Raw genomic sequence first — 17,097 nt, forward strand, 5'->3', positions numbered from 1 at the left:
CCACAGAGCCGAGGACTTGCTGATCAGAAGGTCGGTGCTTCGAATCCCCGCGACGGGGTGAGCTCCCGTTGCCCTGTCCCTGCTCCTGCCAACCTAGCAGTTCGAAAGCACGTCCAAGTGCAAGTAGATAAATAGGTACCACTCCAGCGGGAAGGTCAATGGCGTTTTCATGCCCTGCTCTGGTTCGCCAGAAGTGGCTTAGTCATGCTGGCCACATGACCCGGAAGCTGTACACCGGCTCCCTCGACGTATAGAGCGAGATGAGCGCACAACCCCAGAGTCGGTCACGACTGGACCTAATAGTCAGGGGTCCCTTTACCTTTACACTGTGGGTGGACTAAGACATGCCTCTCCCAAGACCCCCTGCTCTCTCAGCAGCCCAATGGCAACACTTTCACTGACTTTAAGGAGCCCAGAGTGCGCTTTTGTTGATGCATTTAAGATTTTAAACTATGTTACACCCAGAGCAGATTCCGCCACCATTAGAAAGCCTGCTAGCGTTTAATATAAAGTATATCTTCAAAGGAGCGTAGTGCTACAAAATTAATCTGGTGTTCACCATTTTAGGCAAAGGTGGTGGGAAAGAAAGAACCATGTTTTCCATGTGTAATCTTTCTCTCTCACACACACACACATCAAGAATCTTCTCTGGACTAGATGGTGCAGTTCGAAAGCACATCAAAGTCAAGTAGATAAATAGGTGCTGCTCCGGCGGGAAGGTAAACGGCGTTTCTGTGCACTGCTCTGGTTTGCCAGAAGCGGCTTAGTCATGCCGGCCACATGACCCGGAAGCTGTACACCGGCTCCCTTGGCCAGTAAAGCGAGATGAGCGCCGCAACCCCAGATTCGGTCATGACTGGACCTAATGGTCAGGGGTCCCTTTACCTTTACCTTACCTTTTAGTCCATCTGGTTGTAAATGCTCAACAGCTGCCCCTGGAATAGTGGTAAATATCTCTAATGAAAGGCAAATAGTGCAAAAGGGAACGCTACTGTTGCACACAATAACCCCTTTCTTCCACTTACAATTTATTTGTTACCTGCCTGCTTATACCTCCACCGAGCCTAAAAGGCCCAATTTGTCACTGGAGTGAGAGGCACAGCGAGAGCAAGAACTATGGTGGTGCATGGATGCATTTCTGGCAATTTTGTCTGCTTTCGCCAGCCAGCTTTGGCAAGATTGCCTGGGTTCAAAAGGCTGTTTTATCATCTAGCCAGGCTTAGGATAATGCGGAATGAACTTAAATTAATGTTACGCCAGAGTTGTTCCACAGGCTGCCAGTTGCCTACCATCACAAGGTATTTGGAGGTAATATGCAAATTCACACTATTTCTTGAAACTTTCCCTCTGCATTCCTTCCGAAACCTTTTAGTAGAGTAGCTAGTGATAAGTAGCCAGTCTAGAGCATGTGCAAAAGAAACACTTGGGAAAACTCAAAAGTGAATGTTTGGTTTGATTAAAGGGAGCTTGGCTCACAAGGATCCTTTCTTCTCCTTCTCATTTTTGCTTTTAGTTCAACTGGAGAGTATTATGCACCCACTGCTGACATTCTTAAAGAGCCATGTGTGGTCATCTCACGCATCTGAACATCCTTGCGCATGGCTCTCTACGCTGTTCATAGAACAAGACGACGACATGTTGGAAGCTGCGAAAACTTTATTAACAGTTCATTTAAAGTTTGAAAGGTTAGTGTCCATTTTCACTTTTCTGAAGTCATAAACCTTTTATTTATTCATTTATTTTAAAAAAAAAATTGGGCATCACAAATAAGAAAATGATTTCATCTATATTTCAGGTAACAGTTCAGCCTGAAACTAACTGAAGGGGGTAAGAGTAAGAGGTAGAAATGGGTTTAAAAAGGATGCCATGTAAAAATGAATGTATTACCAAGAAAGTTATTTTTGTTTCAATCAATCCTGGTGGTTGGCAAGACAGAATGTTTCAATGTATGGCAAAAAGATATTTCTAAATATATCTGGCAAGGGAAAAAACTGAAAAGATAAAATATTGATAAATGTGAAAAAGAGAGAAGGTTTTCCCCTGCCATATATGAGATTATATTATGAAGCATCTTGTCTATGCTGGTTGAATGAATGGTTGACATTGGAAAAATCTGCATATTTCAGACTTAGAAGGTCATGATGTTTTTCGTTGGCACACTTATTTGTGGTATGAAAAGGTGAAATTACATAAAGGATTTACAAACCATATAATTAGGAGAAATTTGTAGATATGGCATAAATATAAAAATCTATTGGAGGAAAAAACACCACTTTGGCTTTCACCATTGGAAGCCATAGGAGTAAAGATAAATATTATGACGGAAGGGTGGGCAACTTATAGAAATTTATTAAGAGAGGATGGAGGAGAATTTAAATTAAATGAATTTAAGGATTTATCAGGAATGTTAACAACATGGATACAATGTCATTTGAATGAAGTATTTAAGAAAGCTATTGTCAGGTACTGGTGTGGTTGCTCGAGAGCAAACAGGCAAGACTCCAACATGTCTTTTCCAGGCTTTATTATCTGTACAAACTATTTACAGTGCGGAGCATTGCAAGTCCATGTCTGCTCAGTCGCTAGCAGAATCTGGGAGTGGGAGTGGGCGGTCCTTATACCTTCCCCAGCATAACAGTTGTGTGACCCTCATCCTCCTCCCCTCTCTGTGCGCAAACCTACTGCGTAAAGTGGGCGTTGGCAAAGGGGGACTTGCCTCCCCTCCGCTTTGCTCAGGCTTAGTGTTGAGGCTCTCCCTAGCATCTTCTGATCCCTGCGCCCCTTCCCCACTGGAGGCGAGGCTTCCCTCCTTGCCCAAGGAAGAACTGCTTCGCAAGATCTTTGGAGGCTCCCTGTAACACAACTGCCCTTCCACCTCTCGCCTCTGAGCTGATGGCAGTTCCCTGACAGATACGAAACAATTTGGAGAACAATTATCACAATTGGAAAGACACCTGTTGGAACGTAATGCTAAAGTGCTGTCTAAAATGTATAAGATATTATTGGAATGGGAGACAAAGGATGAGCAAGTAAAATCATCAATGATACATTGGGTAATATACTTTTGTTATAATACAGATATGGAAGCATGGGAACAATTGTGGAATACGGGCATAAAATTTACAATACATTATACTTTAAGAGAAAATTATATGGAAATGTTATATAGATGGTATCTAACACCTAATAGATTGGAGAAAATGTATAAATCAAAATCGAATTAAGTGGTGGAAATGCAAAGAGAAAGAAGGTATTTTTTAATCATATATGGTGGTTTGTAGTAAAGTAAAAGCTTACGGGGAAATGATATATAATGAGTTTAAAAAAGATGTTTAAGATAACATTTGTAAAAAAAAAACCAGAAGCTTTTATCTTGGGAATTAGAGGTGCAGAACTATCCAAACAGTATAGAAATTTATTGTTGCTTCAAGAATTACAGTTTCACAACACCAAATCAAGGAGTATCATGTCCTTTGGGCTTGTGGGGGTGGCTGAGTGTTTTTTTTAAAGAAACAGCAACAGGTATCTCTGCTGCAGAATTGCAATTGTTGCATTATATATAGGATTTCTGGTTTTATATTTTGATGTGCTGTATTCTAATGAAATAATCATGTAGTGTTTTAGTAAGCAGGAACCTTTGTTTTGAAAGCTGGGCTGTAAGCAAAATGAATAAATGCAGACTCTAGCATTGATTAATTTAAGCCTTTTGATTAGGTAAAAAAAGGATTTAATCTGTCTTTAATGCAGCTGCTTACAAAGCCATGTGTGGTGGGCACCATCTTTAAAAAGCCATTTCCCTTTCTCTAGCATATGAGGGAATACCGTTTATAAGATGTGTGCCTATTCTAATGCATACATGTATCACCTTAAAGAACCCTCACCTTTAGGCAAATATAATAACCTAGCACTTCCATAGTTAGATAACACCACAATCCTATGTATGTCTACTGAGAACTAACCCCCACTGACTCCAGTGGCTTACTCCCAGGTAAGTGAGTAGAGGATTGCACCCTTGTAATTGGGTGACAACTGTACTTTCAAAAAATGCTATGTTTTAGTACCTGACTTTTGAGAGTTTCAAGTTGGAGAACCTTCTCTAGGTATTTCATCACATTCATATCTACTATGCATGTTGTTTTTCCATACTGATTTGCTTAGTATTCATTGTAATAAATCATTCTAATAAGTTCAGCATTTTTTTGTTTATTTTAAACCATAAGAATTGCTTTGCTGGATAAGGCAAAGGATTCACCTAGGCAAGCATTTTTACTCGAACAGCACACAGTCTGATATCTTTGGGAAGCTCACAACATGGTGTAATGCACTGTTCTCATGAGTCCAGATCACTGACCACAAACCAGGATGCATCATCATCATCATCATAAAATTTTATTATTCATACCCTGCCCATCTGGCTGGGTGTCCCCAGCCACTCTGGGCGGCTCCCAACAGAACGCTAAAAACAGAATAAAACTTCAAACATTAAAAACTTCCCTAAACAGGGCTGCCTTCAGATGTCTTCTAAAAGCCAGATAGTTGTTTATTTCCTTGACATCTGATGGGAGGGTGTTCCACAGGGCGGGTGCCACTGTCGAGAAAGCCCTCTGCCTGGTTCCCTGTAACCTCACTTCTCGCAGCATATATTGGTTTCATAGCCTGCTTTGTAGTAGGAGATTAAGCCACAGTTTCCTGGTTTAGATATAATTGGAAACTATGGTTTGACAAGGCCTGGAAATGTTGAGGGAGGATGATGTGCATGGGCAGCATGCATTACACCGAACTATGCCGTATTAGACCAAGCTCATTATGTTTGGACCAGGCTATGGTAAATAACAGAACTTTGCTAAAATGTTCACTGATTCAAAAGCAATGAATTGCTTACTCTACAACTGTTAACTTTCTAGGTTCTGGCAAAAAGCTGGTCTTTCCTTATATCATTCTGATGATGGAACCTGGGCTGCTTTTACACATCAGAATGGCTGCAATCCCCATTGTATCTTCTTATTTTTGCTGAAAAGTATTTCATTTGATGCCACAGTTCTACTTGATTTCTTGATTTCATCTGAAACCTGCTTCTTGGAATATTTTGTAAGATACTTAAAGCTTCTTGTACAAGACTGGGACCATTTTGTCAAGATTTCTAAATACTTCAAGACCACCTCTAATGGAGAGCTCAGCTTTTCTATGGTGAACTTGCCCTGCCGAGAAAAAAGTGCCTACCAGCTAGACTCAAATTTGCAGGATGCTTTGTATCATCCCCCATCCGGTACTGAGATCCTTTCAACCTCTTTCCCAAATTTTTCTGCACTGTGGCATACTGACAGTCAAGCTGTAAAACCCAGCAGATCTAACCTTTTGCAAGAGTCTGATAATATGTCTTTGGTGGGAGCCCTTCAAAGGCTGGTGGATTATGAAAGCTCAGAAGATTCAGAGGTGGAATGGATAGAAGAGGAGAGTTTGGCTGACATGAGGCAGACACCTTTAGATCAAGCTTGTGCAGAAGTCACTGGCCTTATGGATGTGGATGGCCAGACAGAACGATGTGTGTTGCCTCAGGATACTTTGGATACTTCCTCACCTTTTCACTCCACAATTTTGCTAAATAAACTTGGATCAGAAGAAGGGGTGCTTCAGAAATCAGTGGAGTGTTTCCAACAAGTGCAAGAGTCGGTTTCTAGACTACACAGAAGGAACCTCTTTCCGTACAATCCAAGTGCACTCCTGAAGCTCTTGACTTCTGTTGACACTATTAGTAGCGAGCACAGATCTGCTTCAAAGAAGTTCAAAGTCTAAGGATCTGCAGTGCCCATCCCCCACCTTCTCCCACTTAATAGTTTTCAAATGAGTTTTTCCAGAAGCTTAAAGTTTACCAGAACCTATGGTCAGAGGCACGTTCTTTGGGATTTGTCTATGGGTCATTAAAAGCTGGTCCAACTGGCTGAGAAACCACGGACTCTTTATAATGACTAATCCATTGATGTGTTTAAGTGCGGAAGTGTTTGACTGGAGGATATGGTCTTGCCTGTGGGTATGTATAATTCAGCCACTGGGGGTGACTTTTTAAAAATAAAATAATAATAAAATAAAACCCTGAATTTTATTTTTGGTCTCCTTGATATTCCATCCCAATGGAAAGGCATAACCTTTCTCAACAGGAATATCTATCACTTTTATAAGAGATAGTAGGGCAGCTGTGTGCTCCATCTCTGGACAAGCATTTGCAGTGTCTAAAATAATTAAACAGAATCAAAGTTAATAGTTTTATCCAGTACTGCTGTTCTGCTTATGCAACAGACTTCCTCCTGCACATTGGAACGTCTCCTTCACCTCCCCCCTTGCTGCACCCTCAAAATCTGCTCCAAAAGGTTGAGGGACCAGCCTGAACACCTCCCCCCTTGCTGCACCCTCAAAATCTGCTCCAAAAGGTTGAGGGACCAGCACAGGGAACTCCTGTTGCTCAGTATTTGATGCAGCTCAAGAGTTTCAATCTTTTAAAAGGTTGTGAAATGAAAGGCATGGGCAAAGGAAATAAAAGTGCACTTACTTGTGACTGCTGCAGAAAATCTGGATCTTGGGAGTATTCCGCCTCTAATAGGTTACCCCACTTCAAACTGCACACAGTCCACTTACTATATATGATGGCTTAGCAGGGAATCAACGAGCCCTGATACATATCACTTGATACATATCAGGCCTGCAAAAATTGTGATTCTCAAAGCCAAATGTTGTCCATCCGTCATGATGTCGAACATAGGTCCTTGTTCAAATGTTATACATGCATGCAAAATGCCCAGAGTCGTGCAGTCCATAGGGACATGTCCGTTACACACCAATTTCAGGAGGAAATGCCAAGAAAACACAGGCTTCAGTTGCAGGTTTGAAACTTACTGAGTTTCCTATTTATCTACTTGCACTTAAGGGTGCTTTCGAACTGCTAGGTGAGCAGGAGCTGGGACCAAACAATGGGAGCTCACCCCGTCGCGGGGATTCGAACCGCCGACCATGCGATCGGCAAATCCTAGGCGCTGAGGTTTTACCCACAGCACCACCCGCGTCCCTGGGATATACAGAAGTAAATCTCTGCAAAGATTCCACAGGAAAAGCCTGGAGCAAGGAAGAAAGAGAAACAGGTAAGAGGCAAGGAGAATTACTGGGAGGGGAGCAGCACTGGGGTGCAGTAGGCTGCAGTGAAGCCCTAAATGCAATGGGGTGAACTCTGAATGTAGTTGGGAAGCAGAACTCACTTTCTCAACTGTCACCTGAGAGCAGTGTTGTATTAGATTGTCCCAGTGGGAGATATAGGAAGCAGAACTTACGCCATCAGCTCTGCTGTAACAGACCAGGTCCCTTGAGCACCTCCTACCCCTGAACTGGGCCAGCTGGTCTTTGAGAACAACTGTTTAAGAACTGGCTTGAATTTGATTCTCTCTTCCCCACTTCTCCCCTCCCTGACCCTTTCCCCTTAGGTTGTAAGCCTGTAGGCAGGGATTGCCTTGTTCTAACTGACTGACGTAAGCCAGCCTGGGAGCATTTTTGTTGGAGGAGAAGGTACATATTCTGCGAACAAATAATAGTAATAATAAATTATGCCAGTTGAGAAATAAGAGAGAGAAATGGAAATGACCTGCTTCAAAGAGAAAATCACACATCTCAAACTGCAAAATATTGTGGTTTGGAAAGAATGTATTTCCCATACCAGAAATGTTTCTTCCTGGAAAGAAGATACAAGGAGGGCAAGGAGTTATCTACATAATAAATTGTGCCATTATTTCTCATTTGAAAGCATTTTGTCACTGCACAATGTATTTTTGTGATATGCCTAGTGGGAAAGTAGCAGGAGATAACATTTCTTAATCTTTGTGATTATCTTCAGCAACTTTGCATTGGCACGTTGTGGAGACTTAAGCACCATGCTTTGCTTAGGTACAAATTGGGAAATCTTTTTGCATGTCAGTGATGTAAGCAGGGAGTGTATGGGAAGCTACCGCACATGAATATCTCGTTTTTCAGGTGAAATTGATACTGAATGCAATTTCCAGTTTTAAGCATGGCGATAGGATTTTTCCATTGTAATAGCTGAGACTTGCTGCTGTTTTAAGAAGGCACTAGAGCTTGCTCTTAAGCGTATTACAAATAATTAGAACAATGAGATGCAGTAGAGGGAATATTAGATTTAAAGGTGGAATCCCAGCTGAACCTATGAACTATGCTCTCTCAAAGTTTCTCTCCCTTTTTGTGAAAAGGGAATCATCCATCTCCCATCATGTTTATGAGGATGGTTGAGACCAGGATTGTGAAAAAAACAAATCTGGAAATGTAAACGTAAGTATAAAGTAGAACAGAACACTTAAAAAGAAAGCATTGTGAAATCCCTCTTAATAGTAATGTTAGTTCATATTATAAAGTTTTTGTAATTTTAAAGTTATTCGTATTTAGCCCTGAAATCCAGTTTTGGATTGAAGGTGGTTTATACATTTTTAAACTAAATGCAACACCGAAACCTCATTACTGAAGAGCAGCAAAGGGACAGTAGAGTAGAAAACATTAGATAAGAGGGTGAGAAGTCAGATCACCCATGAGAATGGAAGGGTTTGTGAAGAGAAAGCCCTCTCCTGCTTGTCTCTTCCCCACCCCAGCTGTCCAGCCTCTTTGGAATTAAATTAGACTTCAATTTGATTTTGACCTGTTTTTAGGAGGTAATTTAATTATTGTTCAATTTTATACCAATGTTATATATCTGATATTAGCAACCCTGAGCCCAACTTTGGCCAGGGAGGGTGGGGTATAAATAAAAGTTGTTGTTGTTGTTGTTATTTCGGTGGGGTTGTAGTCATGGCGCCAGTTCCCACAGCCTTCCTCCGAGCGTGGGGCTGAGCAAGGTAGGCTCACTTGGGCTGGAAGGAACTTTGATGGCCAACTCCCCGCTCCCCGGCAACCTAAGATGAGAACTGTAGTCCAGGGACACCTGAAGAACACCACATAGGCTACCCATGCAGTAGTTCATACACTTCTAGTAGAAGTCTAGTAGAAGCTGGTGGCTGTGCCACAATTATGGACTGGAGTAGGCTTTTTCAAGAAGACCTGGGGTGTTGGTTGATTCAAAATGTTGGGCTTTCTTCCCAACACCCCAAACTAGCTGTGCAGGTGACCATAGTCAAACAGTGTCAAGTGGCTCAGCTCTTGTGACAGCATTGAGATTAGACGGTATAATCCTTTCTGTACTTCTATCACTGATTTAGTGGAATTTTTTTGCACACACCTCCATCATGGTCTGGGTAATCTTGCATTTTATACAGCGGGAGGCTAACCTGCATTGAGCTTTTGAAAATGTCTGAGAACATTGTACCATCCCCCCAAGCCCAAGCATTGACAAGGAATCTCAGGATCAAACAGTGTGGGAGGCAGATTCATACAATGTTAGATATTTAATTTGATACCCAAATATATTACATTACCGAAGCAATTTGTTGTCTGTTTTTGCTGTGCTACTTCAGCAAACAGGATTGCCCTGGAGAATGTCGCTTGAGAAAAGCATAGCCTGTATGTTCCTTCCTGGAAAGAATCTTACTTAGTGCACTCTTTATGTAGACAGCCCTAGACTTGCAAAGTGCTGAGCTGGGACTGTCTGTTGCTTGGTTGAATCTAGTGACATCTAGCTCCAACAGTCATTGAGTTTCAGGGAGCTGGATCTAGACAGCAAGGTGTGGCCCTCAGGACTCTTCCCAGGCTCCACCTTTTTTGACCCTGCTGCATGCCCTCCGGTAGTTCTTCCTGGCTGGAAGGTGCTCTTGAATATATCTATATGTCTTGTAATAATATCTCTTGCTTGCCAAGATGGAATAAGCGGGTGAGGATTGCAAGGGTGAAACGTACCCTACTGTACAAAGGTCAATTGCTCCACTCACCTTTTTTTTTTTTTTGCCTCTGGCATTGCCTCCCATTGTTATCTGGCCCAGTGGGTTGGAGTGGCATCGTTGAAAACAGTTCCCCACCCTTGCTCCAGAATAATGTTGATGAATGACCAGAGTCACTTCAACATAGTGTCTCTCCCACGCCGTGTCAGCACTGTGAGGCTTCCCAGAAGGATGTTGAAAGCTGCCAAGGAGGAGAAAGAGCTTACTTATGTATGCTACAACAGCGGCAAGAGTCTTGATTGCACAAGGATGGAAGAATGAAGAAACCACGACAAAAGAACAGTGGCAAGAGAAATTGATGAACTATGCAGAACTGGCGAAATTGACATGCAAATTACGAGACAAGGACAACTGTGACTTCAAAGAAGAATGGGAACCCTTCACAATTTTTTTAAAAAGACAACAAAATGAATTGGACTCCTTGGCAGGTTTTGAATAAACATACACAAATTTATTGAGGGATAACATAGAAGATAGATAATATAAGAATGTATACAGCTTTATCATATGCAGAAGTTAACATTGAATGAGAAATCAGAGAGAGGAGCTGAGGAAAGTCACGGGGGGAGGGAGGGAAAAAAGGGGAGGAATAATGAAGATGATTTGTTTTGATAATTTGCTATGTTGGAACACCACCACAAGAGAATAATCATGGAAGCCATCGAGATAGAGAAACACCCTCACAACATGAACAAGCGTGACGATACGTCCCGCCTGCCAGACATCTGGAAAATAGCCCTCCCCACAAAAACCGACACCAGAACCAGAGGCACACAGAACGCCATCTCCAATCAACCACACCAGACCCAAACCCAGACCCTCTCCACAGATAAATTACAGACACCATCCAGTAGCCAAACCATAGTGGCACCTCCGGATGCTGCACCCCCCTGCAATCCCTACACAGATCTGGCTGGCACAGGGCACAAAACCACAGCTCGCCCCTATACACGAAGCCAAGCCAGAGCACAACTAAGTGCAGTACAGCCATCTTCTCAGAAAAAACTCTTCACAAGGTCAAGAGGTCAAGACACGAAAGCTTTAGCAACTAATCCACACCTAATGACCCTCCTAAGTGGTACTCAGAATATCACTCAAGAAATCACTCAAGATATCCCTCAAGTAATTAATGAACAAAAGAAGAAAAGACACACTAACCTGGGAACTTCCTCTCTGCCCAGAACGTTGGAGGCTATACACCACACCCCCTCAACAGTATTTATAGGAACTCAAACACTGAGATCCTGCTCTGTTCCAGTAACAAGAAGCCGAAAGCACCAGCCTGAAGATGACGAGTGAGACCTCGTCGAAACGTCGCCTAGACACCCCAACTCTTACACGGGAAGACACCCGAAGACACCAAAACCTGCATATATATATATATATATATATATATATATATATATATATATGTATATATGTATATATGTATATATATATATCTCCAAGGTAATCAGCAAGGCCACAGTGCTCGCTTGACTATTTCCATGACAGTTACAGTCGCCTTCCTGTCCAGTAGAGTCCAGTGGCCAGCCTGTTGCACGATGCCATCCCAGAGTCTGAGAATACTTCATTACTAGGACAACATGTCAAGAAGCAATTCTGGTGGCTCACCACCACACTGGGCAGAGTCATCGGTTTCTTATTCTAGCATGGGCGGCTTCTGTCCCTGACATAAAGGACGGCTAGGAAGTCATTTGGATCCATTAGCCTCTGGCAGAAGACCATTCTAATCGGTCCCTCACCCCTATGCCATTTAAAAGCCATTGAAAGTCAAAACTTAGCTGAACAAGACGATGGGTTACCAGCAGAATTTACATTACAGGGATGGGGAACCTGTGGCCCTGCAGGTGTTGATGGACTACAACTCCCATCATCCCTGACAATTGGCCATGTTGGTTGGGGATGATTTGTGCTTGAGTCCCAACAGCATATGGAGGGCCACAGGTTCCCCCTTTTGTGCTCTCTTCTGTCTCTGACACCCAGCATCAAGTATGTGGACTCAGAATTGGCTGTCCAACAGAGTTCCCAGTAAAGGAGGTAGAATCCCAATAGACCACAGCAATTGTCCGACCAGAATTGTGGTGCTGCCACTTGTGAGGTACAGGGTGGCATCTCTGGGATCCCAATGCTTGCAATATCTTGAGTATATCTTGAATAATTTGAGTATATATTTTATGTCATTTATACAGTGGTACCTCGAGTTACATACGCTTCAGGTTACAGACTGCACTAACCCAGAAATAGTACCTCGGGTTAAGAACTTTGCTTCAGGATGAAAACAGAAATCATGCTCCGGCGGTGTGGCAGCAGGAGGAGGCCTCATTAGCTAAAGTGGTAAAGTGGGAAGAAATTGTACAATACGAGACATGTCCACTGCCACAGACCTGCATATGGTGGCCAGGACAGAGGGGGGGGGCAAGTAGACCATGCCAGCCTGAAGTTGGTGCAACATTTGGACATCGTTTGGGCACAACAATGGCTCAGAACGAAATGGATCCTGAGCTGGCTCCACCTCACCCCTGGAAAGACCTGCTTGGGGGCTTTCTATTGGCTGCCAGCAGCAGGAATCATACAGACAGCACACTCGCCTGCACATTCACTAGGCGGAAGGGACAGCACAGTACCAGTGGAGTAATGCTAATACCTGCTTTTCCCCCCCGTCCCACGGGTGGCAGTAGGTTAAGCCTAGCAGGACTAGGTGGAGGGACACCTCTGCCCAGTCCAGCCCCGAGCCCAGCACAAAGAGGGAGCTGAATTGCTCAGAATAATTCAAGATGCTGGCAGAGATTGACCTTATGAGATGAGGACTCTGGGAAAAGCAGATAAAATGGATATAGAACACGTTGTAAATGTGCTGGGGGCAATGCAATTCCAAGAACAAGCAACATTATTCTACAGTGTTAGCCTTTAACTAAGGGTACCATACCATGCATACTTACCTGGGGCATAAATCCCATTGAGCTTAGTGTGGCATACATTTGAGTAAGATATTCATATGCTTACACCGCATGGTCTTTGATAATGGTTATGACTCAGTGTTGAGAGATTAAAGTATAAATTGTAAATCTAATCTGCATTAGATCTAAATTTCCTTTTAAACTTTTTTTTAAAAAGGCACTGCACTTTTTACTAAAAACCGACCCTCATTTAAATAAATGAAATTTATTTATTTAAATAAATGAAATTTATTTATTTAAATAAATGAAATTTATTTATTTAAATAAATTTCATTTATTTAAATAAATAAATAAATGAAATGAAATGAATTTATTTGTTTAAATAAATGAAATGAATTTATTTGTTTAAATAAATGAAATGAATTTATTTGTTTAAATAAATAAATAAATAAACAAAATTTATTTATTTAAATAAATGAAATGAAATGAAATGAATACAATTTAAATAAATAAAATAAATTTATTTTTTTTAAAAAATGGATTCTTATCTATCCTGCTGACATGTCTATGTAAGAGTCAATTAAAAGGAAAATATTAAAGGTGGCTTTTGCTGTTAAGAATCAGTAGTGCACTTCATAACTATTTCAAAACAATATTTACATTGCAGTTTTGGTCACAGTTACAGACTGTCTTCTTGCTTTTCAGCAGCATTTCTACTGAATTAACTTTCCTACTTGCTGAACATTACTTTGTTTTATGTAACTAAATAAATGCAAATCTATTACTGTCTCTCCTACATTTTGGGGGAGGGCACTGCTTTTTCCTTGAAGTGCAAACACGGTAGCAAATTGGACTTGAACCAGAAAAAATTGTGCCTTGTTTCCAATGGACTAATTGCACCATTGCTTAATTACTCCACGATTAAATGTCCTCTTCTGCAATAGCAGTCTGGTTTGATTGTTCCATTCAGGGCTGAGTTTACAATTTGACGTATAGATATTGTAATCTCCAAAAAATATGGTGTTATCTTTCATGCATGGAAAGCTTAGATTTCCTCCATTCATGTAAATTTCATACGCTTGCTTGGCCAGATGAACGTCATAGTTATGAAAAGATATACAGGATCCCAAGTGGGTGTTAATGTTGTTGATCTTGTTACACGGGAAAATGTAGTCTCTCACCTAAAGCATGAAGCGACTTGCTCTTCCCTTCCCCAATCCTGTTAGGAAATATCCCTAGCAAGCCCCACAAACAGAGCACTTAGTCACAAATCTCCTGTGGGAAAGAGCTGGAGGTGATTCGTTCAGCTGATTTGTGTTGCCTCCTCTCGTTTAAATTAAAAAGAAATGTTGTGCTTATTACAAAATGCTGTCTTGCGTCAAACCAGTGGAAACCTTTGAGGAATCCACTGACCATGTACAGAAACTTGTGTTGAGATTTCTTAAAATAAGCAACAAGGAAATGGAAAAGACCTTACCTAAACTGAACCTGTTGAATACACAAAGCTGTAAATCATAGGACAAACCTTGGTTGCAGTTCATGAAGAAGTGGTGAAGTTGGCATACGAAGCCCTTCCTAGAATTTTGAAACCAATCCACTGAAAATTCTTTAATTGCGATGCATCGGCAGCCAGCTATTTCTTTTAGGAAATGCACAGAGTGTTTATTCCTTTATTGTAAGTGCAGCCTTATACCACGAGCCATGTCTACTCAGAAGTAAGCCCCACTGTATTCAATGGAGCTTACTCCCTAGTAACTGGGTAGAGACACTGCAGCCTTACACTGCAATCCTAAGCATTTTTCTCAGAACTAAGTCCCACTGAGTGCGATGGGATTTACTCTCTGGTATGTTCCTGATCATTCTCGTTGTTGTTGTCATCATCATTACCTGCCTTTTTCCCTGACAGGGACTCAAGGCAGCTTACAGCTAACATTTTATTTCATTCCATTCATCTGCTGATGCCTTCCCTTGCACATTTTTTCTTTACCACAATCCTGTGAGGTAGTTTAGGCAGAGAGGTTGCAATTGGCTCAAGGCGACAGATGTATATGCACATATATGAAATATATGTGTCCAGCAGATCAAACTCAGGAGAAGCTTCCTAATGTAGAATAGAATGTCGCCATTTTCATCTGATAAATATTGGAGGGTGTCAGATGTCATGCTAAGCCAAAACACAGCTTAGTTCACAGGATTACAACAGCAGGACAACTGACAAGAGAAGCAAAGCAACCACAGCGGTTTCAGGTTAAGAACGGACCTCCAGAATGAATTAAGTTCATAACCAGAGGCACCATTGTAAATATATAATAATTTATTACTTCCCAGCCACTCTGGACGGCTTCCAACAGAATATTAAAAAGGCGATAAAACATCAAACATTAAAAACTTCCCTAAGTGGGCTGCCTTCAGATGTCTTCTAAAAGTCAAATAGTTGCTTATTTCCTTGACATCTGGTGGGCGGGCGTTCCACAGGGTGGGTGCCGCTACTGAGAAGGCCCTCTGCCTGGTTCCCTGTAATCTCACTTCTCGCATTGAGGGAACCACCAGAAGGCCCTCGGAGCTGGACCTCAGAAGGCTGAATTGCTTACCAATATAGTTATGTGGATAATTCTCATCTAGGAACTGTTCTACTTTAGTTGCTCTTGATAGCCTTCTCCTCCCAAAATTTGTTTAAATCTCTTTTGAAGCCATCCAGGATAGCTTTGGGAGTGAGTTCCACAGTTTAACTATGCATGGCTGAAGTACTTTTTTAAAAATCTGTCCCAAATCTTCCAAATTCAGCTTCATTTGATGCCCAAGAGTTCTAGTGCCGTAAGCGAACAAGAAAAACTCTTCGCTATCCAGGTTCTCCATGCCAAGCATATTTTTAAAAACATCTGTCGCATCACCTCTTCATCTTGTATCTAAACTAGAAAGTCCCAAATACTGCAACTATTTCTGCATAGGAGAGTCGCTCTACACCCTTGATCGTTCTCCTTTCATTCTTCTTTTCTGAACGTTTTGCAACTTTACAACTTGTATATCTACAGACTCCAGGCTTCCTCAACGTCTGCTGATATCTCTCTTTCATGTGTGTTGGCTTTTTGGCTACAGAAGGACATCTGCTCGTCTGCACTAAGTAATATATATGGTGATGGCGATACTGATTTGTAGCTTCAGGCAATCAGTGAGGAAAATTAAGATAGCAATGGGTGGTGGGTGTGGGAAAGAAAGATACCTCCAGTGTTCATAGTGGTGTATACTCTTCCTGAAAAAGAGGGGTGGAAGAGAAATTATTTCAACTTGCATTTTAATAAGAACCTACATGAAATCCACACTTCTTGCACCAAAACGTGAACTACAAGGCAGTGCTTCTTCAAAACAATCACATATCTCTGAATTTAGCACTACATTTCTCCAGCTCCAAAAATATATACATATTGGCAGAAAGTGCATGCAAAAATGTTTTTATTTATAAGAATAACATATTAACATGCATCATATTCAGGGAAATTGCTTGCAATAAGGGCCTATATTAGGAGCAATGGACATGAAAATTTATATATATATATTTTTAAAAATTGAAAACTGATGATGAAATGTGGCAGATACTTGAGAAAAGGAAAGGAAATGAGATTGTCCAATTTGTCAATACATGCTGAAAAACAGTGGTGAACTTTCCCCATGGATTCTCCCATAGCCATCAGGCAGCTGAGGTTAGGACAAGGTGCATCGGCCAAGTGGCTGGGTACAGAAGGAGCAGCTCAGGCTAGAGGGGTGTGGGAAGAAGATGGGGCTGGTCTGCCACCCCATTTCTCTTTTCTCTGATCTTTCACATTTCCCACATTTTGTTGTAACAGCTGATACAAGAGCCAGTGGACAAGATCCAGCTGGCGTGCTGAGAACATGGGTGAAGTGGCTTCCTCTGGAGAATTCAGCAAAGGCAAATGAATACTTTCCCATATTGCTGCTTGCAATTAACTGGTGTGTGATCTCATTTAAAAAAAGAAAAGCCCCCCCAACAACAATGCTTGTTGATCCTGTCTGGTCTTTGACCTCAATAACGGTTGATTGATTGACACTTCTTGATCTGTGTTGTTGTTGTTGTTTAGTCGTTTAGTCGTGTCCGACTCTTCGTGACCCCATGGACCAGAGCACGCCAGGCACTCCTGTCTTCCACTGCCTCCCGCAGTTTGGTCAGACTCATGTTTGTAGCTTCGAGAACACTGTCCAACCGTCTCGTCCTCTGCTGCCCCCTTCTCCTTGTGCCCTCCATCTTTCCCAACATCAGGGTCTTTTCC

At 41.8% G+C, this 17,097-nt stretch overlaps 1 protein-coding gene across 3 annotated transcripts in view; it reads left to right on the top strand.

Annotated features, from left to right (window-relative positions):
- Positions 1–17,097, top strand: part of LOC308573786 (ceramide synthase 3-like) — an 81,024-nt gene that overhangs the window by 10,796 nt on the left and 53,131 nt on the right. For 2 of the 3 annotated variants that reach the window (XM_081171105.1, XM_081171106.1), the window contains one exon: positions 1,514–1,685. In XM_081171105.1, coding sequence (XP_081027231.1) covers positions 1,514–1,685 — 172 coding nt within the window. Of the gene's footprint in view, positions 1–1,513; positions 1,686–4,904; positions 6,101–17,097 lie in introns of those variants that run through there. The other variant, XM_081171107.1, reaches the window with a different exon arrangement.

This window comes from Podarcis bocagei, assembly GCF_964188305.1.
Source record: "Podarcis bocagei genome assembly, chromosome: 14".
Taxonomy (NCBI): Eukaryota; Metazoa; Chordata; class Lepidosauria; order Squamata; family Lacertidae; genus Podarcis; species Podarcis bocagei.